This window comes from Sander vitreus, chromosome 23 (assembly GCF_031162955.1).
Source record: "Sander vitreus isolate 19-12246 chromosome 23, sanVit1, whole genome shotgun sequence".
NCBI lineage: Eukaryota > Metazoa > Chordata > Actinopteri > Perciformes > Percidae > Sander > Sander vitreus.
The window spans coordinates 18,770,984-18,798,636 of NC_135877.1; the positions used below are offsets into that span (position 1 = coordinate 18,770,984).

At 41.2% G+C, this 27,653-nt stretch overlaps 1 protein-coding gene across 1 annotated transcript; it reads left to right on the top strand.

Annotated features, from left to right (window-relative positions):
- The first annotated feature begins 553 nt into the window (after positions 1–553).
- Positions 554–27,564, top strand: ntn4 (netrin 4). The gene is made up of 10 exons (XM_078243241.1): positions 554–977; positions 2,754–3,307; positions 9,938–10,216; positions 17,108–17,234; positions 18,218–18,403; positions 24,409–24,622; positions 25,067–25,161; positions 25,636–25,704; positions 25,851–26,024; positions 26,440–27,564. The coding sequence occupies exons 1-10, from the start codon at positions 932–934 to the stop codon at positions 26,577–26,579; spliced, it is 1,884 nt and encodes a 627-aa protein (XP_078099367.1). The 5' UTR covers positions 554–931; the 3' UTR covers positions 26,580–27,564.
- Positions 27,565–27,653: the final 89 nt, after the last annotated feature.

Below are 27,653 nucleotides of genomic sequence, written 5' to 3' on the forward strand. Positions count from 1 at the left end.
TCAAATCAAGATTTTACATATAAAAAATATGATCCGTTTATAAAATATGATCCATTGTTACAGATTAAACTATCAAAAGTATCCAAAGCAGTTCAAATGTAACATTAAACCTACCTCATACATCATTTAAGTACATTTTTTGCTAATAGGCCTACTTCTCTACTGCTTTTTGAAACACTGAATGCATGGCTTTTATTTGTAATAGAGTATTTTTATACTGTAGGATTGCTACTTTTACTTACGTAAAATATCTGAGTCTGAGTACTTCTTCTCTTCCAGCACTGCCAGATACCCAGAGACGTTTTGTGGTTGGTCTCTACTGTTGAATGGGATAAAACCTCTCATTAGACTTTAATCCTTATTTCGTTGACTCTCTGAACTCCTCACAAAGGCCCCCTGGAGTTTCCTCATGGACCGTCATGTTGGGAGCCCCCCCGGTGTGAGTAGCAGGTTGTGGGCTCCATCCATTGCGCACAAACTGGATGTTCCTTTAAATGAGAGAAAAATGCGGAGGAGAGGCGGAGCTGCTGCTGCTGTCACTACACAACCTCTCTCCGTCTCCCTGCGATCCTTAGAAATAGATGTGCGGGGCAGAGCGGACAGCAGGCGCACACTGTGGGGAAATGAAACACGCTGCAGGTCCCGAAGCAGCAGACGAGCTGAGCAGAACCGTTCACTTCATCTCCAGTCTTCTCCTCTCTCAGCGGGACATCACACACCGTCCGGGGTCATGCTGTTTCTTCATGAGTTATTATCGGCTTATTGGATCGCAGCTGAGTGAAAGAGAAAGTCCACACTGGATTTGAACCTACGCACTTGTCTCTCCCACCGTGGATGAAATCTTTGCATAGCCTACTTGATGTCTGAATAACTCCTCGTATTTTCTCCCTCTTCTCACATATTTCGGATTATTCCTTTAAAACAAGGAGATATGTTGGTCTTATTTGTAATCAGCCTGGCCGTGTTGTCAAATGCAGGTTAGTGTGTGTGTGTGTGTGTGTGTGTGTTTTTACATTAAACATCCTATTGTCAGTTATTGTTATTAATGAGCAGCGGAGTGCACCAATGCAGAACAATGCAGAATCATTTTATTCTTTCACTAGAAGAGTTCCTACTTTGCATTTCTAAACACTTGGACTCGCATATTAAACGTTTAGAGTTGATTCCAAATCGCCTAAATAATTAAACTCAAGTTTACACATTGACTTCTGATGACACAGAACAGTAGAAGAAATGTCTAAGCCGCATTGTTGTTCACTGTGACAGATTTGAATGGAAGTTCGGTATTCAAAACATACGAGTTGTGATTTGTCTTTTTCGATCAATAGCTTCCAAATTAGGTATATGTACATATATATGCAAGTTGAGTTCTTGTAAAATTAAATCTAGTTTAATTTAAACATTTATTTATTAGTTTACTTCCTATTAATTAGCACCAAATGTTTTTTTTTATTATTCAGTTGAAATGTTTCCCCCATGACCTCCACACATACAGACAGTTATGTAATTCATCATGAACTCCAGTCTAACAAAGAACATCCCTCTAGAAAAGGTTCCTCAGTGCAAAAGTTCAATAATTCCGGCTCTGAGGTTAATAATATGAGCCCATCTGTGAAGTCATTGACATGAAAAACAAAGTGAGCTCCAGGTTTTAGTTAATAAATCCAAGATGGAAGATGACACTGTGGCCCTCGGGGGGTTTGCAAAGCGTCTGGAAGGCGTCTGAATGCTGCTCATCCTCCCCGAGCTGCCAAACTTTATCTGTGTTAGAGTCCACGCTGGCTGCAGTCTGCGGCAGGCAGGTGCACAATGCTTCTATTATCCCTTTAGCATAACATTTCCGATCGAGGTAAATCATTTGTGTACACACACACACACACACACTGAGTCACTCTCAGCTTGCCCACTCACTCTCACACAGACTCTGACAGATTCAGATGTGTCTGTTTACTAAACTCTCCAAAACCTCCAAACCTGCTTAAAGAGGAAGTATAAGCTCCCGGGTCACAGTGGGGCATTGAATGCTGACTGCAAGACATTTTTATTGCTTAATATGGTCAATTATTACACAAAATGATCCGCTTAGATAGGAAGAGTTTTCTTAAATGTTCTTCTGTTGCAGGGGCGATTCTAGGATCAGACCTGTAGGGGGGCTCAGCCCTTATTAGAATGTGATGCGGATACAGTGCCTGACCCGGATAACAGACACGTTTGCAAACTCTAACTTGAAGCATTAAAGTTGATTTAAAATCGCCTATATTCTGTTGTAAGTTTTGTTCAGGTACGGCCTTTGAAATTGGTTTTCTGGCCATTTGTATTGCTCTTCCTCTTAAAATCTAGACTTCTGGAGTAAAAAGTCAATTCATAACGACAAACAACAAAAAACGTTCTCACTTATCTTTAGCGGTACAGTATCTAGCCATGCATCTTTCCCTTTCTCCGTCCTACCAAAGAAATAGTCCCGGTGTGACCTGTTTAGAGGATTTTAGTGCCATTTTAATGCCGCAATGCTGTGTTAAAGTTATTTCATTCACCTCCATTGTATTGGGGTGAAGGCAGACATTTTCAATGTGGACAAATACTATATGCTTGGCTAAATAACACTAGAGGTGTGTGATTTGGGTGAACTGACCCTTTAAGCTGAGGAGGAATAAGGACCTCATGCTTTCATTCTTTTTGTCTCGTTTTATGTCACCTCATATTTGCCAAGTACACGTGTAAACTCTTTTTTTTCTCTTTCTCCATCCATCCAGGTCTGTCGTTGGAGGTGTTTCGTGCAGGTGTGGCCCCTCGCTGTGAGAGCCGGGCCTGCAACCCCCGCATGGGTAACTTAGCCCTGGGTCGCCGGGTCATGACGCAGACCGTCTGTGGCAACAACGGCACCGAGCTCTACTGCTCCTACTCCGACCCCAACACCAACCTGGCCTGCAGCGCCGCAAAGTGCGCCAAATGCAATGCCGGCTTGCCTCTCCTGTCCCACCTGGCTGGGGCCATGTCCGACTCCTCCTTCCGTCACCCTAACACCTGGTGGCAGTCGGCTGAGCAGGTGGAGTCTGAGACGGTGCAGCTGGACCTGGAGGCGGAGTTCTACTTCACACATCTCATCATGGTGTTTCGCTCGCCGAGGCCTGCTGCCATGACCCTGGAGCGTTCGCAGGACTTTGGGAAAACGTGGAAGATGCTGCAGTACTATGCCAGCAACTGCAGCGCCACCTTCAGGATGGAGGAGGGAAAGGCCGGTGTGGGCCGGGACGGGGCCACCTGCAGCTCCAAATACTCCGGGGCTTATCCCTGCAACCGTGGAGAGGTGAGGAGGGAGCTGTATGTCTCTTACCTTAACATCAGACATTAAAATCTGTCTGTGTCTGCACTAATCAATATTTTCATAGTCACACTGGATCAAATTACTCCATGTAATGTGGGAGGTGTGCCTCACAGCGACAAACCTCAGCTCTACAAAGCTTCTTTACTCTTACTGTTTGGGTTCACCGCTCTCATCAGCATCATTTCCAGCAGCAAGAAGCAGCTGTTTTCATCTCTCTAAAAACCCCACTGTACACTTCCTGCTCAGCATCAAACAACAGACAGACAAAGTTAGCAACTAGCTGGTAAACCTAGTGGAGCTTTTAGCAGCTACAGGGCCATATATTTCTCTCAGATGTTGCCCCCAGGTGGCCAAAAGATTTGTTAAAAGCTATAGAGTGTAGTTTCTGCCCTCAACCTCCACGCAGTTGCTAGTAGCCAAGGAGGACAAGGAGGATTAAAAAGACATGATGGACTCTTCAGAAGAGGTCATTATCTTCACTCGAGTTTCTGCGCGGGAAAGTCACGAGACGACACAATCTTCAGAACATAGCCATACTGAGAAATCCAGAGAGAGTTGTGTGGAGCTGATAGTCTTAATTAGCTTTGTAGCAACTCATTTGGCAACGGCTGGAATGTAACGGACGTTCATTAATATCAAAAAGTTACGCACTAAAGCTTCAAATAAGGTAATGTGTGAAATATAATATAAATTACAGGTTAAGTCAAAATAACTTAAATTAAGTATAAGTTCAGGAGTTTCAGTGTCGAGTACACACAGTAAGATTTCTTTTTCTTCAACCACAACGCAGATTTCTTTGTCTTTTCTCTTCACAATTCATTACTCTGCCAGAAGCACTTAGGATGATCAGATTTGTACCAGGCCTTGGTTGAATTCCCTCCATTTCTTTCAATCTAAACACAGTCAGATCGCTCAGAAAGCAGGGAAAAAGAGGGCGGATACACACCTGCAGTGAAACGCTGGAGGGGGTGACAGAGAGTTTTCTGCTCAGCTGTTTCTTTCTCTATGAATGAATTGCTAATTATGTCATATCACACATGCCGTGTATGACAGGTAAATAATGCTAAAGACAGGCACTTATTTTCTTCTTAACAAACGATTTAAAGTGTATCATTACCCCTCCTACTGGAACAAATTCAGTCCTGTAAGTCACACAACATGCAAGAGTCATACGAGAGTCACACGACTGAGCAGAATGAAAACAGAGCTCAGCCAGGTGGGGGAAGGTGTGTGTGTGTGTGTGTGTGTGTGTGTGTGTGTGTGTGTGTGTGTGTGTGTGTGTGTGTGTGTGTGCGCGCGTGCGCGTGCATGTGTGCGTGCATGAGTGAGTGTTTAATAGGCATACTTTGACTGTAGCACGAGAGGGCTTCTTGAAGTCTATTGATGTTTAATTGAAGCAGTATGTCTGCTCTGCAGATGTGTGTGGAGGCGCATGCCAAGCGTGGTGCTGCTCTGGACTCCCTGCAGTGCTCTCATATATAATGTGTGTTTGCCTCCTCTTTGATGGGCTCTCGCTGCTATGACTCCTTTCCAAGTATTCAGCTCTTATGGCCTTATTCTGCTGCTGTATCATAAATCTTTCTTATGTACTCCTGCTGTGTTTCTTTGTACATGTGTTCTTGGTTTAAGTTTGCGTGTGGATTTATGGACTTGTGCTTGTAAGAAAAAACCCTTTTGGCATTTATTACATGACTTTCTCTCCACCTTTTGTTCATGAAGGTGTGAAAAACAGCAGCTTATTTTCTTTTCTGCCTCTCTCTCTGACTTTGTACTTCACATATTGGTTTCTGCACGTTTCTCAGCAACCTGTGCTGGGAGCATGACATTTGACTTCTAACCCCTCAACTGATGACCCAGAGATTAAAAGAGGTCATGTAGCGCTCTGACAGACCAGCAGCTGCTGCTGCTCAGCTGTTCGCACTTTTTCTGCTCCTGTGTGTTCTTGTTGTGATTGTACGTCAACTATAATGACAGTTAAACAGTTTATAAGCATTGTAATTTAGTTTATTTATTGATTATTGACCTTGGAGTTTGCTAAGTTGTCATGGCGAATTAATATGAACTTGAAAATGAGCCCTCTAATTGTTGATCAACTTAATAGAATAACAGTGTTGAATGAAATCTATTTTAGAAAAACAAAAATTATTGTTTTTTTTAAACAAAAAAAATAGGTAATTAACTTAGTTTCAATTAGCACTCAACTGACTCGAGAAAAAATTAATTAATTTTCATTATAGTTTAAGTCATTTATCAAGCAAATAAATGCGGAAAAAAACCTGGTTTCTGCTTCTCAGATGTGAGGATTTGCTGCTTTTTAATGTAAATAAAATATCTTTTAATTCGCATAAACAAAAGAACTACTTGTAATGGACATATGTCACTGCTTCAGAGTAAGATAAAAACACTGAAATATTAAAGCAAAGTAAATAGGGCATATAACTTGAATAAGTAATGTGTGTGTGTGTCTGTGTGTGTGTGTGTGTGTGTGTGTGTGTGTGTGTGTGTGTGTGTGTGTGTGTTTTTTTCTTGTCTTATTTATGAGGTCAGTTGTGTTGGAAGAATGTGAGGGAGAAGAATGAGGCACACCAGCCAACACACATATCCTCTCTCTTTTCCACAGTTCCTCGAGCACACACACACACACACACACACACACACACACACACACACACACACGCTCATCCGTGCCCTTTCAGATAAACACATACAGTTGGCTCTCCGTTTGTCTGCTGGGAAGGAAGTGCCGTTGCTCTGATCGATGTTGGTACTGTTGGCTAGACACCCATCCCCCCCTCTCTGTTTCCCTCTCCGTCTTTCTCCTTCAATCAATGCCCATTGTGCCTGTTTACCAGATTACAGTCCACAGTGCTTTGATGGAATTACGTCTGTTTAAGCCAGACTTACTTTTATTTTTCAGCCGGAAGTGGACACGTGAACCCACTGCCTCAGGACGCAGATCGACTAAACTTAAAATGTGGCTCATTGGGCCTGAAATGTGTTGCATATTTGTGACGGCAGGTATAAAACTTTCAAGACTCTCTTTTTTTTTTCTCAACTTCCATAATTATGCTAATGTTTGATATTCTCCGTAGAGCAAAGATTCTCAGATTCTACATTAGACACACAGGAGTGGTAGTGAGAGTTTAAAATAGCAGCTTGTAAATGCAATTACAGTTCAAAGTTCCCTGTGGAATTTTCTTGTAAACTAATGCATAAATATGTAGTCAGTGTTTCCCACCAAAACACACTGAGGCCCAATGAATGCATTTCCTTTCACACAAAACATTTGCAAAGTATTTTGAAACCTGCATCATTTTTCGGGACATTGCTACCTTATTTTTCCTGTTACCACCACCAACTGTAGATCAGTGAAACAGCCTACGTCTGCATCCTTGTTTGAGTGTGAGTAGAGTTTGAGATATAAAGAAAATGAGGACCCGCTCGTCAAAATGTTGCTCCATAGTGCCGCTGGTGGTCAAAAGCTCCACGTCCATCACTTGCCACGTCTCACTGAACAGGCAGACTTTTATTTGATCAAATTTAACAATCCACACCGACTCAGAGACCTGTGCAAGAAATGCACCTCCATCCAAAGGTTAGCTGTAATTTACAGCAAACAACATCCTCTTGCAACTCAGGAAATGCTTAATGTAATAAACCAGTGGAGCAAAAAAGTGAAAGACAATATAGACAAGAAGTTGAATGTGCAATGTAGTCATTAAACATTGTTTGAAAAGCAGTTAAAGAGCAGTGTTTGAGCTAAACAATAGATTTTTTCTTTTTTCTTTTTACCATCTTTTGTTAAAAAATCTGTATATAACAAAATCAGTGAATGAACACAGATACAATTATTTTCTTCATTTTGCTTGGCCCCCCTAAAAACCCCTTAACCCTTGTATTGTCCTTCGTGTCATCGGGACTTGGTTAGTTTATTTACATTTTGTATTGGCCTGTCCAAACGCGTTTGATCGCAGCACGGGTCTCTGGGAACCCCCCGTGCCAGTTCACGTGAAATGACATCACGTAGTACACGGTCACCGGGGGACCCAAAGCTTAACGCCAGGCCAATGCAAAAACGTCAAATAAACTGAACAGGTCCCGGGGACCCGAAGGACAACACAAGGGTTTAAGGACTCCTAGGGAGACTTTATCCATTCAGGGCTCAGATGACAACACCATCTGAAACTCAACCTTGACAAGACTGAGCTCCTTTTTCTTCCAGCGAAAGGCTCTCCTACCCAGGACCTGACTATAACAATTGACAACTCTGTGGTAGTCTCCACCCAGATTGCTAGAAACCTGGATGTGACACTTGACAACCAACTAACCGATCGTGTAGATCGAATGTAGATCGTAGATAGATGGAATGAGCTCCCTATTGACATCAGGATGGCCGAAAACCTACACATCTTCCGCCGGAGGCTAAAAACACATCTCTTCCGACTACACCTTGGATAATGAAGGGAAAAAAAAAACTGTGTATATATATATACTTTTCATATGGCTCTTTGTAGTATTACCTATTTAGAGCTAATGTACTTGCACTTACTACTTGTTTTCTGGAGTTTGCACCTTCAAGGTTGAACGCACTTAATTGTAAGTCGCTTTGGATAAAAGCGTCAGCTAAATGACATGTAATGTAATAAAAGTAAACATGGGTTTCATCAGCGTATTTACGAACACTAATATTTTGTCTCGACATTCAAAGGAAAACTACGAGGCATCATTGTGTAGTAAAAGCTCCAAGATGGCCTGGTGTGGGATTTGTGTTGTGTAAAGGAAAGCACGACACTGATGTCTACGTGCATGCCAGTGTGGTTGTGTGTGTGTGCTGGTGTTGCTGTGGTGTCACCGGGCTGTCGCGGGCCTTTTGTCCGGCTCTGAGTTATGTGAAGCTGGATCTCCGTCCCCCGTCTTTGTCTGGCCCTGCTCTCCGTGCTCTCCCGCGGACCGGCGCCCCTTGTCCTATTTGTCGTGTTCTCTTAATTGTGGACCACAATGCTGTGACCCCGCGACCTTTTCCAACAACGGGGAAATTAATAGTGCTCCTCCTATCACACTCTCCGCCAGTCATACAGCCAATGAGGGAACCGCATGGGGGCTTTTTGCTCGCATCTTGCTTCAGCCAAAGAAAACGCACATAAAAACGCACACACTACTCGTCCAATGATATCAATGACAGCCAATGACAACAACACACACTTTGTAAAGAAACACAAACACACACATTTCTTTCACAGCGAGAGTTGGGGCAGACACCAACTTTTTCACCCCGACAACAGCAGCGGTGTTGGTTGCTGGTAGCAGCAGTAGCCATGGCGATGGCAGGCAGCCTATAAAGGGATCTTCGATTTGAAGGATGTCCAGGGACCAGACAGAAAGAGGGGGAATAGGGGGGGAGAAAGATTGGGTGCACTCACTTAAGGACACCCAGCACCTTCATGGTCACATGAGGATGTAGTTAATGGCGACAGGGTGTAAGGTCATAGTTTAGTGCACAAATGATACCAAAACAACCCCCCCATTAACATGACAGATGAAGTGACATGAGTAGCATCAATAAACCTGATTGTGCCGCTGAATACAGCCGTCTAATGCCTCTAAATCATGAATTGGGGCTGCTAGAGAGAACAGCATCCAATCTACTGGTTTGTGCTATTAAGAATTTTACGATTCTTGTCTATATTTCAAGGAATAGAGAGGGGAAGCCATAAAGCCTAACAAAACAACTCCACCTTCTGAAGGGAAAACTAAGCCTGTGTGAGTTTATTCTGTATGCTCAAGATCCTCAAAGTGGAACGGTGAGTGTTAGATCAAGTTTTAACAGGTACAAAAAGTTTCAAACATAATGACAAGTGGCCTTCATAAAGCCCAAAGAAAATCCGCCACTCTCGTTCATCCAACGGTCCAAAAACTTGCAGGGAGACAGTCTCATGCTCATATAACACAATCGGCCTCATGCATTTGGCTAAATTAAATACTGATTTAAGGTTTTAAACGGAAACAAGTCTAAACCAAAAAGGAAGTGATGAGAAGAAAAGAAACTCTGTTGCTGTTTTTGCTTGTCTTGTCCTTTTGGTGCTGAAGAAACTAAAATGTTGTGGACAGTTCGGTATGTCAAATGTTATTTTGGGCTATAAAAGTCCTTCAGTTTTGTTGCTATTCGCAGTATGTGCGAAGCCTGTCCAGGATAAACAAGTTTTTTTGATACATTTGGCTGTTAAATATATAGTTTTGCAAAGTCCAGTCAAGGCTAAAAAATGTTATTGTCTAGAAACATCCCCAGAGAATCCATTAAGTCTGGCAGCTTGAATGTGAACCAGTCTTGTCACCTCTTAAAACTCACAAAATGTATTGTGTAGTTCTGGAACTACACAGCCAATTTTGTCCAAAGTTCTGTTAAAAAAATCGGAAGAAAAGACTGCTGACAGCCGAGGCAACAAGGGGCACATTCCTCCAATCAGGTGTTTCAGTGGAAAAGAGCACTTGCCACTCATCACCTTACTGTACTTGAAATCACCTTAAATGAAATGCACTTTAGCCTATTAAAATGAACACAGACTTGTTTCATTATGAAATGTGACGGCAGATCTTTCTCTCTCTGGCTAACAGGTTATCTACCGCACTCTCCCAAAGTGGGAGTCCCTGGATCCATTCGGGGTGGAGGGCCAGCAGCAGCTGAGGGTGACCAACGTCCGAATCCGACTGCTGAAGCGTCAGTTGTGTCCCTGCCAGGCCAAAGACCTTGCCTCCGCAAACAAAGCTCTCCCAACCCAACACTTTGCCATCTACGACCTAATAGTGAAGGGAAGCTGCTTCTGTAACGGACACGCCGAGCAGTGTGTTCCTGCACCGGGCTACCAGCCCCTCAGAGACCGCACCAACCATGTGGTAAGAGATGAGTGTAGAGTCATTATGTGTATTAGAATGCACTTGTTTACTCTAAAAATAGTACTTTAGAATTTTACTTTACTATTAAAGGCACCCTGTGCAATTTGCTTGTAACATACTTATTTGCATTCAGTGTTTCGCACCAAGACATATTGTGTGTATCCTAATACGTCTTCTTACTTACCTTTTGCTGGATCATTGTTACGTTCTTGGCATGTTACCGCCACCAACTTCCCATCAGTGGAATAGCAGGAAACCAAGGGACATCATATTCTGTAACGGCCGTTCATTTGATGGACCGGTAAATGCCACTTTCATTTACCAACACATTGGGAAATTTGACGTGAAGGCCTAGCTAGCAACTGTTGAGATGTTTCCAGCCGAGAAACTAGATGTCCTAAAAACGTTTAGTCCTTTATCACTCTTTTACTAAATACTGCACTGTATTTACAGTCCGTACCGGCCAACTTATTTGAGTGTCCGAAATATATGCATTATACAGTACATATTGCCTCCAAAAGTTCCCACAAGGGAAGGAACAAAGTCGCAACCAGTGACGATAAAATGATGATATCAAATCTCAATTTACTGCTAACTACAGAGTAAACTATTTAGAGTGTGTTATATAGGGAGTAGAGTAGTAGTTTAACAGGGGAGTGATTGCGGACACAGCTTGCATCTTCCTCGTCTTCTTCATCGTTTATGGCTCACATGCACTACACGTTTGCATTATTGCCCCCTGCAATCAGCAGGAAAGAATAATCATATCACCCTTGTGTTCGTGCACACACATGCGAGTGCTCATGGAGCAAACAATGGAGATACAAACAAAAAAGGAACCCGCTTATCAAAACATCGCTCCAGAGCGCCACTAGTGGTCAAAAACTACGGGGTACCTTTTTAAATTTTTAAATATACAATTACATTTATTAAACTAATACTGAAATACGTCATAACTTGAGCGTGGCTGTTGATTCTTGACCTTAACCTTGACCTTTAGTAGTTTGACAAAAACAAATCTTAACTCGTGGTCTACTTAGTAGGCTTTTCTGACAATTTTAGCTGCATCTCACACTCTGTTGAAAGCTTGAAAGATAATCTTTAAATTAAGATTAGTTTTGTTTTTATCAAGAAAAAAAATAGCAATACTCCTATTTTCAATGCAAATGAGCTTGTTTTAAGCCTTGATGCTGTGATACTGAAGCACCACTGTTCCTTCACTCTGTTTTGACCCTTCTTTCACTTGTTTTGATACTTATGAAGTAATCACACCCCATGGGCAGGCTTCTCACTTGTTCTAAGGAAGATTATAAGGTTTGATACTTACAGACAGCTTGCTCACTTTGTGTTGGCAGTCTTAATAACAGACTAAAGGAGGGGTGGTGAGAGGGAGGATCACCTTTCCCTCTCCTGCTTCCTCTGTTCTTCTGGATCTGTCTGGTCAGATAAACAGCTGCCTTTCCTGTTCATAACAAACCCAAGAGATGTAGATATTGATTCAAGGGTTAAGGACGGTGTTGATGTGTTGATAAAGGTGTGAACAGACATGACTGATTCAGGGTTTTTCTTGGAAAAGTATTTCAGAGTTTATGCTTTTATCACAGCCATCTCCACAAACAGAAATGTATCAATTGCTGTATTGCTGCAATCAGCGAGGCTCGACGTGGAAAGTGGTCAACAAGGAGTTTCCTTTACAACTTATATATGCAAAGACATTTAGACGGATAAACAATAGTACTCATCAATGCATACTGTAGTAACAGATTGTTGAGGCTGATAGTGATAATAATACGTGAGCGTTTAGTTTACACTACTTTTTCTACATAAAGACCCAACAAAACCAACATTTTTGATATGGATCTTTTGTTTTTTTTAAAGAATTGTGACCAAGATATGCACTGAAATTAATATTGTAGCTTCTCTCTTTGAGTATATATTATATATTATATTAATATGAATCTGCAAAGTAACTAAAGTTATATCAAATAATGTATAAACAATGTAGCAGAGTAAAAAGTACAATATATGCCTGTGAGATGTCGTGAAGTAAAAGTATAAAGTAGCAGAAAATAGATATAGTCAACTAAAGCACATGTACTTTCTAGTCTGTTTCACGTCCTATAAGTCGTTTAGAGCATGAAATGATAAAACGTCATGCATACTGCAACTTATTAGATCCTACAAATTACATTCCGACAAGCAGCTTAAAAAACACTCATATTTCATCTTGATATGAAGCAGATGAAAATGTTTGGTAGGCCTATTACACGTGATAAATGAAAGAGACGATTCATGCGTTTTCTTTGCTGATACCAGCGGTTTTGTAATGAAGCTGCTGATAGCCGATTTATTGGACACAATCTTTAAATCCGACTATTTCCGTGCCGAGAAATTCCAAGTAGCTCTACGGAGTGTTTTCATCAGGATTTCCTTCTTTTGAGGGTGAAAAATCCTCTGAAGCAATCTTTAGACCACGGGGCTGTAAAACCCTCCTCTGCAGTCCATAATAATAATAATAATAATAATAATAATAATAATAATAATTATTATTATTATTATTATTATTATTATTATTATTATTAATAATAATGCTTTCATGTGTGGCTAACATTACATTTTTTATTACAAATATTAGTCCAACTTTTCCCAGGACTGGAAGTTTGAACAGTAAATCCTTCTTAACCGTCCTCATAACATTACCTCAGGTCATTGGAGCGTCGCTGTGCCGTGTGCCATGTGGGTAGTGTTCGATAAACACACAGATGTTATATAAGGGACTTTTTTTTCAGCAGTTTTATCAGCAGTTTGTTTTGTGTCTCTGTTTCGACCCAGAGCCACTGTTTTCTGGTAAAACCCAAACAAGCAGAGCAGCAGAAGATGGGAGATGAGGGCAGAGATTACCGATCAGTCAGCGAAGGGAAGGGCGTGTGCAGTGATGGAAGAAGTATTTAGATCCTTACTTAAATACTAATACCACACTTTGAAAATACTCCACTTCAAGTAAAATGCCTGCATTCTAAACCTCACTTAAGTAAAAAGAAATGATCAGCAAAATGGACTTAATGTATCAAAAGTAAAAGTACTCACCATGCAGTAAAATGTTCCCTGTCAGTGTTTTCCTATTATATCTGATGTTTTTGAATTAATATTCCTGTGTTACAGTTTTTCTTGATTGCTTTGACACAGCAGTCAACTCAAACTCCACATTTTTCAAAACAGTTAACACACAGGCCGAAACAGTGGCACTCATGGTCAAAGTGACACATTTTGTTTGCAAAAGGCTCTAACCGTGCCAAAACATGTAAAATATGCAACAAAAGCTAATTTTGCCTTCAAACAACACAACTTGCAAACAAGTGTACGAGGTCTTCCAATCAACCATTACACAGTGGACAACAAAATACTAAATACAGTACTCAGTGCGAATCAGTGCACCATTGCTTGTCATTGTAGCCTATTACTGTACATAGCTTTCATGCCAGGGACATTTGTTGTCATATTTGTATGGTTGTCATACTGAAATATTGTAAATATTATACATAATACATGTAAACCAAAATAAAATATTAGAGTATAAGAAATTAAGAAAATAAAAATAAAATCTCTTACAGTAAAGTATTAACATCTATTACTGTAGAGTATAATAAATAGCCACTATTGATACTCAGTCTCTTCTGTCTTGATGATGGTGCCACATGGCCATGATTGATAACGTGATCAATAACAGTTGCCTGAATTTCACCAGAAACCTGAGCCCTTCCAACTATACCTCCACCTCGCACTCGGACTCTGACTCCTCTACCTCTTCCTCTCACACTCATCTGCCTTTGACCTCTTCCATCCATGTTGGCAAAGAACAACACAGACGCTGCACCTTTAAGGCCTGCAGACTGATTGCTAATTGAAGATTTGTGTGAAGGAGTGTCAAACAGGTGCTTCAGTGATGTCATACTGATGTAGGTAGTTTCTAACAGTTAGGAACAGATGGTTTCTGTTTGGTTACCATAGCTAAAACAATGGAGTTTGGACTGCTTGAATGACATCCGTGTTAACTGTTCGCAAAAGGGTGGGGAAAATGTGTCAATCCAATGAGAAAGGGCTAACACATTTGCAGGAGGTGTCTTCTGCTCTGCTGAGACAGTGATGATGAAAACCGAGTGGATCCCAGTTTCTTTAAGCAGGTCAAAGCAATCAAGAAAAACTGTAATGTGTTTGTTGCATTTTACTGCTGTAGATGTTTAACATTGGGCTCATTTAACTCCTTTTATATACTGTTTAATCTACAGCAATGCATAATATTCTATAGAATTCTCGTATGTTTTAGCGACGCTATCCTGTGAGAACCACGTATCTCTAAAAGGTCCACTTTCCATGGTAAACATGAAAACAGCCATGTTTTCAGCTTTGTGACAAAGCATTTTCCAGCTGATCCAAGAGGCTTTTTAAAGACTTTATTTAGCTTAAGAAGGAGAAGAATTTTCTCAACACATACAGGAACACCTCATCCTTCAGTTTATCATGAACATTCAACATCAACACATCTGGAGATACATGGTTTGCACTGGACAGGAAGGGGATGAAAAACTGTCATCTGAAAAGCTGTCAGACAAATGTAGTGGAGTAAAAAGTACAATATTTGCCTCAGATAGTGGAGTAAAAGTATAAAGTTACATAAAATGCCTTAAATAAGTACTTGAGTAAATGTACTTACTGGTCTTCCTTTACACTAAACATACAGTGCAGCATTATAGTCTCCTCTCTTCATATATGTACAGTATGTTTTGTTTGTTTGGTGTGTGTTCTTAAGCAGTGTTTTGTCTGCTGTGTGTGTGTGTGTGTGTGTGTGTGTGTGTGTGTGTGTGTGTGTGTGTGTGTGTGTGTGTTGGTGAAAGTGGCCTCTTATACGTTGAGTCATTACTGTGCAGACACTGTAAACGTAGACGAAAAGAGGTTTTGTTTTTTGTTGTTGTTGTGGTTCCCTCACATGGGCTATTTTGCAATTCAGGGTGATTACACTGTCTGTTAGTTAGCCACAAAGCCAACACACACACACACACACACACACACACACACACACACACACACATAATGACATCCAGGGACAACTACTGGAGCGTTAGCAGCAATTAGTCCAGTCAGGATGTGTGTGTTCTCTTTTTATCACAATTTAACTGCCTCTTTTTACATCTTTCTGTACCTCTTTTCCTCTCTTTCTTTCCAATTCTTTCACTTACATCTGCCTTAACATATTTTCCTCATGAGTCTATTATATACAGTAAATGTCTATTTATAAGGAGTAGCCTACAAGAGGAGAACTACTCAGTCTGTGACACACATAACATGCTGTCTCTACTGTTTTATTGGCTTGTCATTGAGGAGGAGGTTTAATGCAAAAGGAAATCAAGTTCAATAGTTGAATGAGATTTTACCCTTTTTTATTGCATATCTCCTTAGTGTTTGAATCTAATGTGTTGACATGACAATATGCATTTGATGAAGTAGTAAAAGTAATACATAATGGCACAATGCTGCATGATTTAATGATTTAGATATAATTTTGTGTTAGGATCCCCATTGTCACCCTATTTATTCTTAACGGTCTTGGAAATACTAAATATTTTATCTGAACATCCCAAAATGTGTTTCTGGCTTCTGGTTTGGATTTAATTACAAGTTTCTGATAATTTTTTATTTGTCGTAAAATCATTAGCATCACACATCAGACCGGCTCTGCTGTGTCCTCTGTATGGCCGAGTTTACACGGTTGCGTGTGTGCAGCTCTCAGTGTGTACATGTGTTAATTGTCCCGTATCACGGTATGGTAAACATCTGAAATGGGTTGAAATACCAGCTGTCTGGACTCGAGCCAGCTGCTGCTACTGCCCTTTTCCCCTTCTTATTGCCCATTTCTTATTTTTTCCCCTCATTTCCCTCCACTCTTTTCCACTTTTCCATTAATTACTTCTTCTTCTTTTTCATTTTTGCGATATGTGTCATTAGGTCTCCTGCCTCCCATTTTCTTGGACCTCTCATTTATGCAATTGCTTCCCCCTTATTAGTGTGATTGAAATGGTGTAAAATCAGTCATGTGTGTGCGTGTGTTCACCCCGGCATTGCATTACTGATCTGGGGTCAGAGAACATGTTGGCTTTATTCTATAGCATGTGGATGTGTTTAACTCTATACTCAGTACTGTGCGTTTGTGGGAATCAGAGCCATCTATCACCGTGGGAAACAAATATAAGAATTGGTGTGTGTTTTTGTGCATTTGCAGTTATTTTCAATGTTTATCAGTGTGTGTCTACCTCTGTAGTGTGTGTGTGTGTGTGTGTGTGTGTGTGTGTGTGTGTGTGTGTGTGTGTGTCCTACATTACAGTTGCATGGTGTAACGCAAACAAATAAAGAGCTTCCTCAGATGCCTTGCCCCCTCCCTTTCTTCAATCATTATCCAGCATGCATGGCATTCCAGCTCACAGGAATGACAAGGAGATTGTTATTGTGCTCTCAGCGCTGCATACTTGCACTCTTCTCACACACACACACACACAGGCTTTTCAGACCAGAGGCCCGTTCTTGTTTCCAGTGATGAAGCCAAACAATCAATCTCCATTCACTATCACTAATTTTCAGGCGAGGGAGTACAAGAGAGATGGAGTGAGAGGAAGTGGAGAAGAAGAGGGAAAGAGTCGTAGAAAAGAAGATAGAAAGGAGGAGAAATGCAGAGTGTGAAATCTAAGAGGAACCCCCAACATACTTGTCCTTATGTGGGAAACTTTACTCTCCATCACACTGACCTCTTTGTTCCTCCCATCCTTCCATCTCTACCTCTGTCTGCTGTTTTGCTAGTTGATAATGAGCTCTTTCCCCTCTCTCTCTCGCTCTCTCTCTCAGGTCCATGGGAAGTGTGTGTGCAGGCACAACACTGCAGGTGATCACTGCGAGCGCTGCACTCCTCTCTACAACGACCGACCCTGGCAGCCCGCTGACGGACTAACGGGTGCGCCGCACGAATGTCGGAGTGAGTCGAGGAAACACAGTCGCACCTTTTCCACCACAGGAACTTGTCATGCTTTCTGAAAAAGTTCCTAGAATAACATTTTAGAATGTGATTCTCAAATTAAGTTTCAGGTGGGGCTAGTAGTGCTGTTGATGATTATAGGTCGATCAAGTGTGGGGTCACTGCCACAAGAACAAACAACTTAACAGTAACCTCTTCTTACTAACAGCAACAGCCTGTAGAAAAAACTGCTTGAACAAAGCATGGTATCCAAGCCCTGATGAGGATTTAGAGAGAAGATTAAGCTATAAAGACGAGGAGCATTTGGGAGAATTTGGGTGCACCAAATGGCAAACCAGGTGCAAAGGTTAAGAAAATAAAACAAATTGAGCAAAGCAGCAGTCCGTTTTGCACCTCAACAAGCTTTTTTTCTTCAGTGTCAAATTCATAAAATGTGAGATGTTCTTATTTATAGAAAGTTACCTGTTGTGGGGGTTTTAACGTAGTTCCTGAAACAAATATACGTTTGTACATCAATTTTCAGAGCTGTAATGCCAAGTTTTTTGTAAAGAAATTCTCTACCAAAAAAGGTGGCTCCTCTAGGGAGGATAGCGGCTCCAGTCAGTTTGGATTCCCAACAGAGATGCAGTAAAGCCTTAAAATGTCCATAAAAACTTCTTTTCAGTAGAGCTTTGGAGCTGTAAAGAGGCAATCATGTGATGTGAAAATACAGTATAGTATAGATATATTGTGGAGAACATATGAGAAACTACAAACCTTTCCTGTGTTACCTTTCAAGCCTACAGGAAATGACTGTTAGACACATGTGCCTCACAAAAGTCATTTTAGATCTAGTGCTTTTCACAGACAATTCACAGATAAATATATGGCCAATCAAAAGACCAATATCAGCCCTATATAATAGTCTAACGATGCAGGGGCTGATAGTGACTGACAGTTATGTCCTTGTTGCTGATGTGTTGATTTCTTCCTGTTCACACCAGAGTGTAAGTGTAACGGACACGCTCAGAGCTGTCGTTTTGACTGGACGGCGTGGCGTGAGTCTGGCCAGCGCAGCGGAGGCGTTTGTGACTGTCTGCACAACACTGAAGGACGTCAGTGTCAGAAATGCAAAGCTGGCTTCTACAGAGACCCCCAGAGACCACAGACAGCCCCCGACACCTGCAAACGTAAGATACACACACCAGTCACATCTTCCTAAACCTGTTGCTCATTATAACAATGTGGCTCTCAAATGAGATGACTTCAGGAATTTCACATATACATATTAGATGCAGGGATGTTGCCATACCTTATGTTCTTGCAAACCGCAACGTGTAGAACACACTGTAAAATGTCATGTAGCATGATTAATCACACAAACATTGATAAAATGTTGCTGGTGTGAATCATAACATTATTCTCATACACACCACACTGGCACAGCGCTCTCATTCTCATAAGGAATGCTGAGATCACAAGCCGGGACGTGCTGGATAACGCTGATACCTGATGGGCACCTGGCCGTGTGTGTGTGCGTGTATGTGTAGACGGCCCACGATCCAGCCAACGTTTCCACCATAGTTAATCATCAGATGGTGGCATTCCTACGTCTTGACTCAAAGCCCAACACACAAACCCCTGCGTGTCCATCTCAGCTTGTTTTGCCATTTTTCATGCGTGACTCAGACCTCGAGTAGCTTATGGGTAATCATTGGTAGTAGTGTGTGTGTGTGTGTGTGTGTGTGTGTGTGTGTGTGTGTGTGTGTGTGTGTGTGAGCTGCGTGTTGCCGTCTGGTGATGAGATGAGTCTTAAGTAAACACACGATAGTCATCCATAAACACAGAGCAGTGGCTACATTCCCCGTCTGATTATGTGTCAGATTTGACCCAGCGAGCTCAGTCCTGCAGGTATGCTGGACATGATTACTTGTGTGTGTGTTCACGTAGGCACACACATTGAATTTAAAACAACTGTCAAATTCCAGCAGACCATTCAAAAACATCTAGGGGGAGAATATGTTACCTATTAGCCCAATTGTATCACTCAGTCGGGGTGTCATGTCATGCATGCTTTATTTCTTATTTCTTTATATCAAGAGGTGCCACAATATGCAAGCAAAGGCTGAAACGCTAACAAAAGGCCTGTAGTTAGCTAAAATCATTAGATTTAAGCATGTCAAAAGATTATTTTAGCAACCTATGTCTACCAGAGAGAACAATTTAGCTGTTAGTAAGCAAATTTTAGCTTTGTGTTAGCAAGCTAAGGCACTTGCAAACATAATAGCTTTCTGATATATCCACATTTCACTATAACACAAGTTGCATACTGCCAAAATGCCTCAGCTTAACAGAACTATAACAGATTGTAACAGCTTAGAGAAATATAGTTAGCCTAAAACTGACAAGTGTGATGACAAATGTCTGTGCACACCTAATGTTAGGCATACTGAGTGTCAACATCTCTTTCTGCGGATGCCTCACATTTTATTGCCTGAATCCACTTTTGTCTTCCTAAAAGCTCAGTTTTTTAGTTTGGCGGCTTATAAAAACTTAGTTATGGGTTCTTTACTCGGGGTCAGCCCTATGTTGCACAGCAACTATGTTTTTCACTGAAAATTAGGCCCTATGTTCCCACAGCCCTATGTTCCCACAGCCCTATGTTCCCACAAAATTAGGCCCTATGTTAGGGTTACATTCCATCTGTAGTCCATTGCTACTGGATAATAGGTTGGGTGTAATTGGCTATCAAATTGGGAGAAAGGGGGATAACATCTGATACAAATTTATGAAAAAGGAAATGTGGGAACATAGGGCCTAATTTTGGAAAAAAATCTTAGAAATGTGGGAACATAGAGAACAGAATTGACAAGGAGGCACCTTAACGCAATACAAAGTCAACACAGAGCGATGAATTGTTTTCTCCTCCGGTGTGGGCAGGAGTTAAATGCGCTCCGTCTCTATGGTGAACATGGTAAACATCATGCCCACTTAGCATCAGCGTGTAAGCGTTACCATTGTGAGCATGTTAGCATGCTGACGTTAGCATTTAACTCATTAAGCATCACAGGCACACAGAGCTGCTAGCATGGTCTAGTTTTCCCTCATAAATCTTTAAACTTGTCACAATCATATAGCGTGTACGCCAACCAGCATAAATACTCACTACTTCTACATACTTACTTTTACATCTTTGTTTGAGGCTAACTGTTCTGCTTAGAGTCCATTAGCATTGATTCAAGATCTTTTATTGGAGCAGATGTATGCCAACATGGCACAGCCGTATTCTATTAGTTTTTTATTAGTATGTATTTATGTTTTTATTTAAGACCATAAAGTTTAGGTGTGTTGACTTATCTGATAAGGTAGAAAATTGATGCACCACCTTTGTTTAAAGCAGACGTGTTATTATAGGTCATACATGGGGGTTTTATTGTGCCTAAAAACTTGCCTGTGGATGGGGGTTGGAGGGCTAATGATCCTCACTGACGGCTGATCAGATAGATAGAAGGAGCGACGGCATTGCTTTGGAGAACCCCTGAGACGAAGGTACAGGTTGTGAAATCCTGCTGACAATGGAGGAATTTCCCTCCATCATGAGGAACATTTTCTTCATACCAGGCTTCGAGGGGCCCTGGAAAGAAAACACTCCTGTCAAGCTGGTACACACCGAAACTCTTTAGCGGGGGGGAAAGTTACAATGTGTGTTTTATATGTGTGTGTGTGTGTGTGTGTGTGTGTGTGTGTGTGGAGGGGGGGAGGGGGGGAGAAGTTTGTTGTCTACACTTGTTGCTCAGGCAGGTATCTTGTCATGTCTCATGAAGTTTTCAATGTCAGAGCTCTTGCAGTTATACACACACACACACACACACACACACACACAGGAGTCTTTGTGTAGTGACCCCCTTCAAATGCTCAATTTTCACGCAGATATATAAACACACATACTTAGCAAACACATCGTCACACGTGGTTTGGCTTTACATCGAACTGAGGTGGTGCTGTAATCTGTGTTACATTAATTATTAATGTGCAGAGGCTGCTAACTTAACAATAGTGTAGATAAGAGCCTGATACACACCCGCGAAAATCTTATCTTGTAATAGTCGTTACATGTCTGGTATTTGTATGTCTTGTGTGTGCTTGTGTGCACGTCTATAAAATCTATAAATGTGATTATTTTATTGGTATTGCACAGTTTGGTCTAGTAAGGGTTATGTTGTCCCGGGTGATTTGTCTGATAAACTGTCTGATCAAATATGGGAAACCTGACATTCCTGCTCCCTTTTATTAAGGAATTCCGAGGAAAAATATAACATAGACGTAGGGCACCTGGGTAGCTCACCTGGTAGAGCAGGTGCCCATATATAGAGGTTTACTCCTCGACACAGCGGACGCCAGTTCTACTCCAACCTGCGGCCCTTTGCTGCATGTCATTCCCCCTTTCACTCCCCTTTCATGTCTTCAGCTGTCCTCTATAAATAAAGGCTTAAAAATGCCCAAAAAATAATCTTAAAAAAAAAAAGACATAAATCACATACATTTAATACAAAATATTGTACATGTTTTGTAAAATAGCTGTTGTTCAACAACCTTAACAGGACCTAAAAAACATTTTATAGTTGTAGAATGGCCACATACTGCTGCAACTAACAGTTATTTGCATTATGGATTAAATTAGTTATTCTTTTGTCTATAAGATGTCAGAAAATAATAAAAAGTAGCCATGACATCTGAGGTGATGTCTTCATATGTCTTTTTTTTGTCTAACCAACAGTCCAAAACACAAAGCTATTTAATTTACAACAATATAGAACAGAAAGAAGTTAGAACCACTGTTTACCACAGTTTAAGCTACGGTGTGTAGTTTCTGCCGCCCCCATGAGGAACTCTAAGTAATGACAACAACACTGTTGGCGCGTCCACATGATAAAAGCCTTCCGTGATCGCGCACAGCCCCCACCCCTCCTCCACGCAGTTGCTAGTAGCCAAGGAGGACACTGAGGATTAAAAAAACATGGTGGACTCTTCAGAAGAGGTCATTATCTTCACTTGAGTTTCTGTGCGAAAGTCACCGGACGACACAATCTTCTGAACACAGCCATACTGAGAAACACAGAGAGAGTTGTGTGGAGCTGATAGTCTTAATTAGCTTTGCAGCAACTCATTTTGGCAATGGCTGGAATGTAACGGACATTCATTAATATCAAAACGTTACGCACTAAAGCTTTAAACTAAATAAGACTGGTGGTACCTTGGTAACCTATTTTGGATTGGTAGAGACCAAAAACAGAGTTAAAAGTATACATAAACTACAAACACATGCTACCGTTTCTCAGTGTATTTGATGTGTAAATAGGCAGTTCTTTACCAAAGCAACTTTATAAGGTATTAATATGTCAGTTTTGTCATTACAGCTAACTGCCAGTCTAGCTTCAAGCATCATTAAACAGTAGAGAAATGGCTCCAAACAACACCCCCTCTTTGTTTCTCCTTCCTCGTCTTCTGCCTCTCCTTCACCACATCCCCCCCCCCCCCCTCGTCCTTCCCTAAGATAGGGACAGATTTATGGGGGCGGCCTGACACCTCCTCCTGCAACAAGCTACGGGTCTCAGTGTCGATAACAGTAGAAAGACAGCAGACAGTAGTTTTCTCAGACTGTCAGTGGAAGTGTGTGTGTGTGTGTGTGTGTGTGTGTGTGTGTGTGTGTGTGTGTGTGTGTGTGTGTGTGTGTGAGATAAGAAGGAGAGAGAGGCCTTTGTATTACAAGTTTCTGCAACAATAGCAGACAGACAAATGGAACAACTGATGAATGATGAAATACTTAAGTCCTGGTAATACATTGTAAATTGGGGGTCAACAAACTGTCAGCTTAAAAGACCTTTAGACTCAATGCTTTTCAATGTGACTTTTTTCGTTTTCTTAGATATATTTTTAATCTTTATTATATTTCATCATTTCTTTAGATTATTGTTTTACTTTTTTATATATATATATTTTTAGCCATGCCAGCATACTTTGCTCCAGACTGAAATATCTCAACAACTTTTGAATGGATTGCCATGAAATTTAGATCAGACAATTATGATCCCCAGAAGATGAATCCTACTGCCTTTTTCGTCTACCAAAATCATCAAGTTTAAATTTGTCCAATATTTTTGCTTTATGACCAAATGTCTGCAAAACTAATGACAAAACACTGACACATTTTAACCAAATATATGTAGCTTCCCATTACAATTTCTTCAGAGACAAACTACCAAACAACTCATAGGGATCTTATATCCTAGTATGTCTTGTAGCACTTTACAAACTATTTCCCAAAACACAGTTATTTCCAAAAAACGTGAGTGATTTACACTGTCTAACATTACTGATGTAGCTACTTACTTTTCATCTTTGGTGTGATAAAGAAACAAATCAGATTTTTTCCAGGAGAATATTCTCCATGTCTGTCAACATTTGCTAATGGTTAGGTTGATGGGAATGTCATTAGTTTTGCAGGTATATGGACATAAAGTATCATAAACTGGACAAATTAAAATGAGGAGAAGTCAGGGGGATTACCAAAGTCAGTAGGAATCATCCTCTGGGGATCATTTCACGGCAATGTTGTAACATTGCCATCCTTACTTTCTTTCTCATGGGTGTTGTGGCTTTTGATTTAAATATTGCAGCATTCAGAGCCAAAAATGTAGTTTTTCAAACAATAACAAATCATCAATTAAATGTGACTTTGGTATAAACACTGTTAAAAAATAACACCATAAATGAGATTAATGGCCTCTGTTTGACACCATTGTTGATGCTGTTGTATCTTAACATTTAAACCACAGCTTTGGGGGTGTTGTGGTGAGACAGCAGTTTAGACACACAACATTTAACCACACTGTCCCTGGTTTGATTCAGACCGGTGAGACCTTTGTCATTCTTCTATCTCCCTATTTGTTTTCTGTTTGACTCTCTACTATCTACAATGGAAAAATTGTGTTTAAAAAATAAACTAAAGCCACATCTGTAAATCTTGGGGCTTCCTGTCACAAAAAAGGGTGTTGCTGGGTCTTCCTTAACCGAACGGCCTCCATTTGTGATGTAAAGAAATTATCATCTAAGAAATGTATACTAACGATTTATTGATGTCAAAATGCAACATGTAACACCTTCATATCTAAACTACTTTTTTTTTCTCTCCCAGCATGCAACTGTCACCCCTTGGGCTCCATGCCCTTCCACTTGGCTGACAGCTCACTCTGCGACCCTTCCAACGGAAACTGCATCTGTAAACCTGGAGTAGGTGGAGCCAACTGTGACAGGTGCATGGTGGGATACTGGGGCTTCCACGAGTATGGCTGCCGTCCATGTGATTGTGCAGGAGACTGTGATCCGTTTACTGGAGACTGTATGTTTGGGTGAGTAAAAAAACAAAACCATATTCTCTCCAGATACCAGTACCTAAACTCAGAGTATATGCTGCTGATGAGTATCATTTTGGCCTGATGTTGGTTCAAGAGTCACAGGATTCATCCTCTGAGGATCATGGTTATCCAGGGCAAATTTCGCAGACGTTTGGGAATTAGTCAGCAGTAATCATTTGTATTGTATGAACAAAGGAGAAAGCGTCCAGGTGGGCTCCAAAATGATCAAGAAACAATTTCTGGGGACCATCAATATCCATGCTGAATTTCATGGTATCCCCGACAGTAGTTGAGATATTCTGCTCTGCAACGTATTGAACACTTGAAATTTTATCAAATTTGCCTCAATAAGCAATGAAGTAAGGTCCATTTAACATTTGTTAAATACAGATTCACATTCCCATGTGTGTGTGCTGATATTGTAATGTGCTTGTGCAGCTCTGATCTGGACCTGTACAACTTAGAGGGAAACTCCAGCGAGCCGGTGAGGATCTTCAGAACAGACGAACTCTTCTCTGCCCTTCACTACTCAGGTGAGATACAGAGACTGTATGTGTGTGTGTGTGTGTGTGTGTGTGTGTGTGTGTGTGTCTGTGTCTGTGTGTGTGTGTGTGTGTGTGTGTGTGTGTGTGTGTGTGTGTGTGTTATTCATCCTCCTCCACAGTCCAGTGACTGAGCATTAATGGTTAAGTAATGAAAGTCTTCATAGGGCCTTAGAAGGAAAGGGGTGTGTGTGTGTGTGTGTGTGTGTGTGTGTGTGTGTGTGTGTGTGTGTGTGTGTGTGTACGCTACGTGTTCCCTTCTATTAGACCCCCCACCACCAGCATGTAACTGCAGCTTTCATAGGCACATTCCTCACTGGACACACACACTGTGCTTGCATTCTTAGGACGCCATGCACAGTATCTAATACCACACACAAACACACACACACACACACACACACACACACACACACACACACACACACACACACACTAATCTGTACCCGTGTCTGTCTCTTGCAGAGAAGTGTGAGTGCAAAGAGCAAGCCCTGACCAACAGTAAACTGTTCTGCACCATGAATTATGCATACGGTAAGAATTTTCTGGAACGTAAAAGTGTTTGTGTGTCTTTGCATTTCTTTGTCCCCAATGTCTGATCTTCGTCATCTTTCTACTTTCTTTCTCAATATTGCAGCATTCAGAGTTATTAATAAATGTATTTTCTACCTGACTCTTAGTCCTGAAGGTGAAAGTGCTGTCAGCCCACGATAAGGGCTCCCACGCCGAGGTGGAGGTCAAAGTTCAGAAGGTCCTCAGTCAGAACGCCAAGGTGAAGATACAGCGGGGTCGGGTCACTCTTTACCCTGAGTCCTGGACTGCACGGGGCTGCACCTGCCCCATCCTCAACCCAGGTCAGACTAACACTCCTATGAATGTCTCACCCAGTTTTTTTAAAGACTGATACCGAAAGTTTAGGAAACTTTCCATTAATGACACATAAATAACCCACTGAAACCCAGAATAATCACAAAGATAAATTACTAAATAATGGTCTTTTCATGGGATTTGTGGACAATAACAAAAATATAGATTATCAAAACCCTTATTAATAATGTACAACAATATGTCCTGGTATCAAACAGCAAAATACACCAGTTTTTTAACAAACACATCCCAGCCGATCAGAAAAAGAAGTACATTCTGAAGCTTTTGCATGAAGGCCAGTAACATTGCAATACATGTAAGCTGTTTTGAGAATCAGTCAGTATAGCTTTAAAGTTGATTGATGTGGATTAAGTGTCCCTGACCTTTGGCGTCATTTCTCAGGGGTGGAGTACCTTGTGGCGGGCCACACGGACCGTAAGCAGGGCCGCCTCCTGGTCAACATGAAGAGCTTCGTCAAACCTTGGAAAGCCAGCTTGGGGCGCAAAGTCCTCACGCTGCTCAAGAAAGACTGCAACTGGTAGACGGACCGTTAAAAAACTGGAGGACAGATGGACACATAGACAACAATGTCGTGAACTTTCTTGTCCTCCAGGTGTGGAATATTGAATTGAGCAGGTTTTTAGGGGCTGAACTGTATGATTGAAACCCCCTGTATTTCCCTGCTGTTGTCCAATGAGAGCTTGTGGCGGACTGCACCAGCTAAAAGCACACAGGATATAAATTTATTAAGACATATCATGTCTCGCACATTCCTATGTAGGATTTCTTTTGCTGCTGCAGCTCAAGAAATGGAGGAATTCAGCGCTTTGGCCAGAGTGACTCCCTCTGGACGCATTGAGATACATTAAAACTGAATCTCTTCCTCTCTGCAGCACTTTAGCCTAAGGTGGACTGAGGGAATATGGACAGACAAAGAGAGGAGGATTTAACATACACACTAAATGAGCCCCCCAACATGGACTGTGGATGGAGCATGTCCATTCTCTATTACAGTGGACACTCCTTCGCACAGGCAGCAGTGTATGTGTGTGCTGAAATAATGTGCAAAGCACCCAGAGTGACGCTGAACAAGCCATACAAGCCACTACAGGTGGTTAAATCTTAGCCAGTCCAGGTGTGCCTGTGTTGAAATCAGAGTGCATGGGTTTTACCCCAAACGTGAATGTATTTGCCTGTGTGTGTGCATGTGAGACAGAGAGAGAGAGGGTGTTTGAATGCAGAGGTATATTACGAGCACAGTCCAGATTCAGTCCAGCTCTGAAGCTTTTCCCTAGGTTTGTGAGTGCACTTTCAAAAACAGCCGTTCCAATGTTTATGATACAGCGTCATGTATATTGATGCATCTCATATTACACTTAATTCAGAAAATCTTTGTTATTCCTTCCTTTGTGCTCTTGTACAGTATTATTTGTATATATCTATATAAATATTATGTTCATCTTTCTCCCTCTGTTTAATTGTTTTTGTATGTCGTAATATTAAAGGATAATTACAACTTTGGTCTTATTTTTAGCACTTGGTCATTATTTCTATCGGTTATGATTATGTATTACCTGCTAAAGTAATTGCTGAGATCTGGGAACACGGCAGTGACG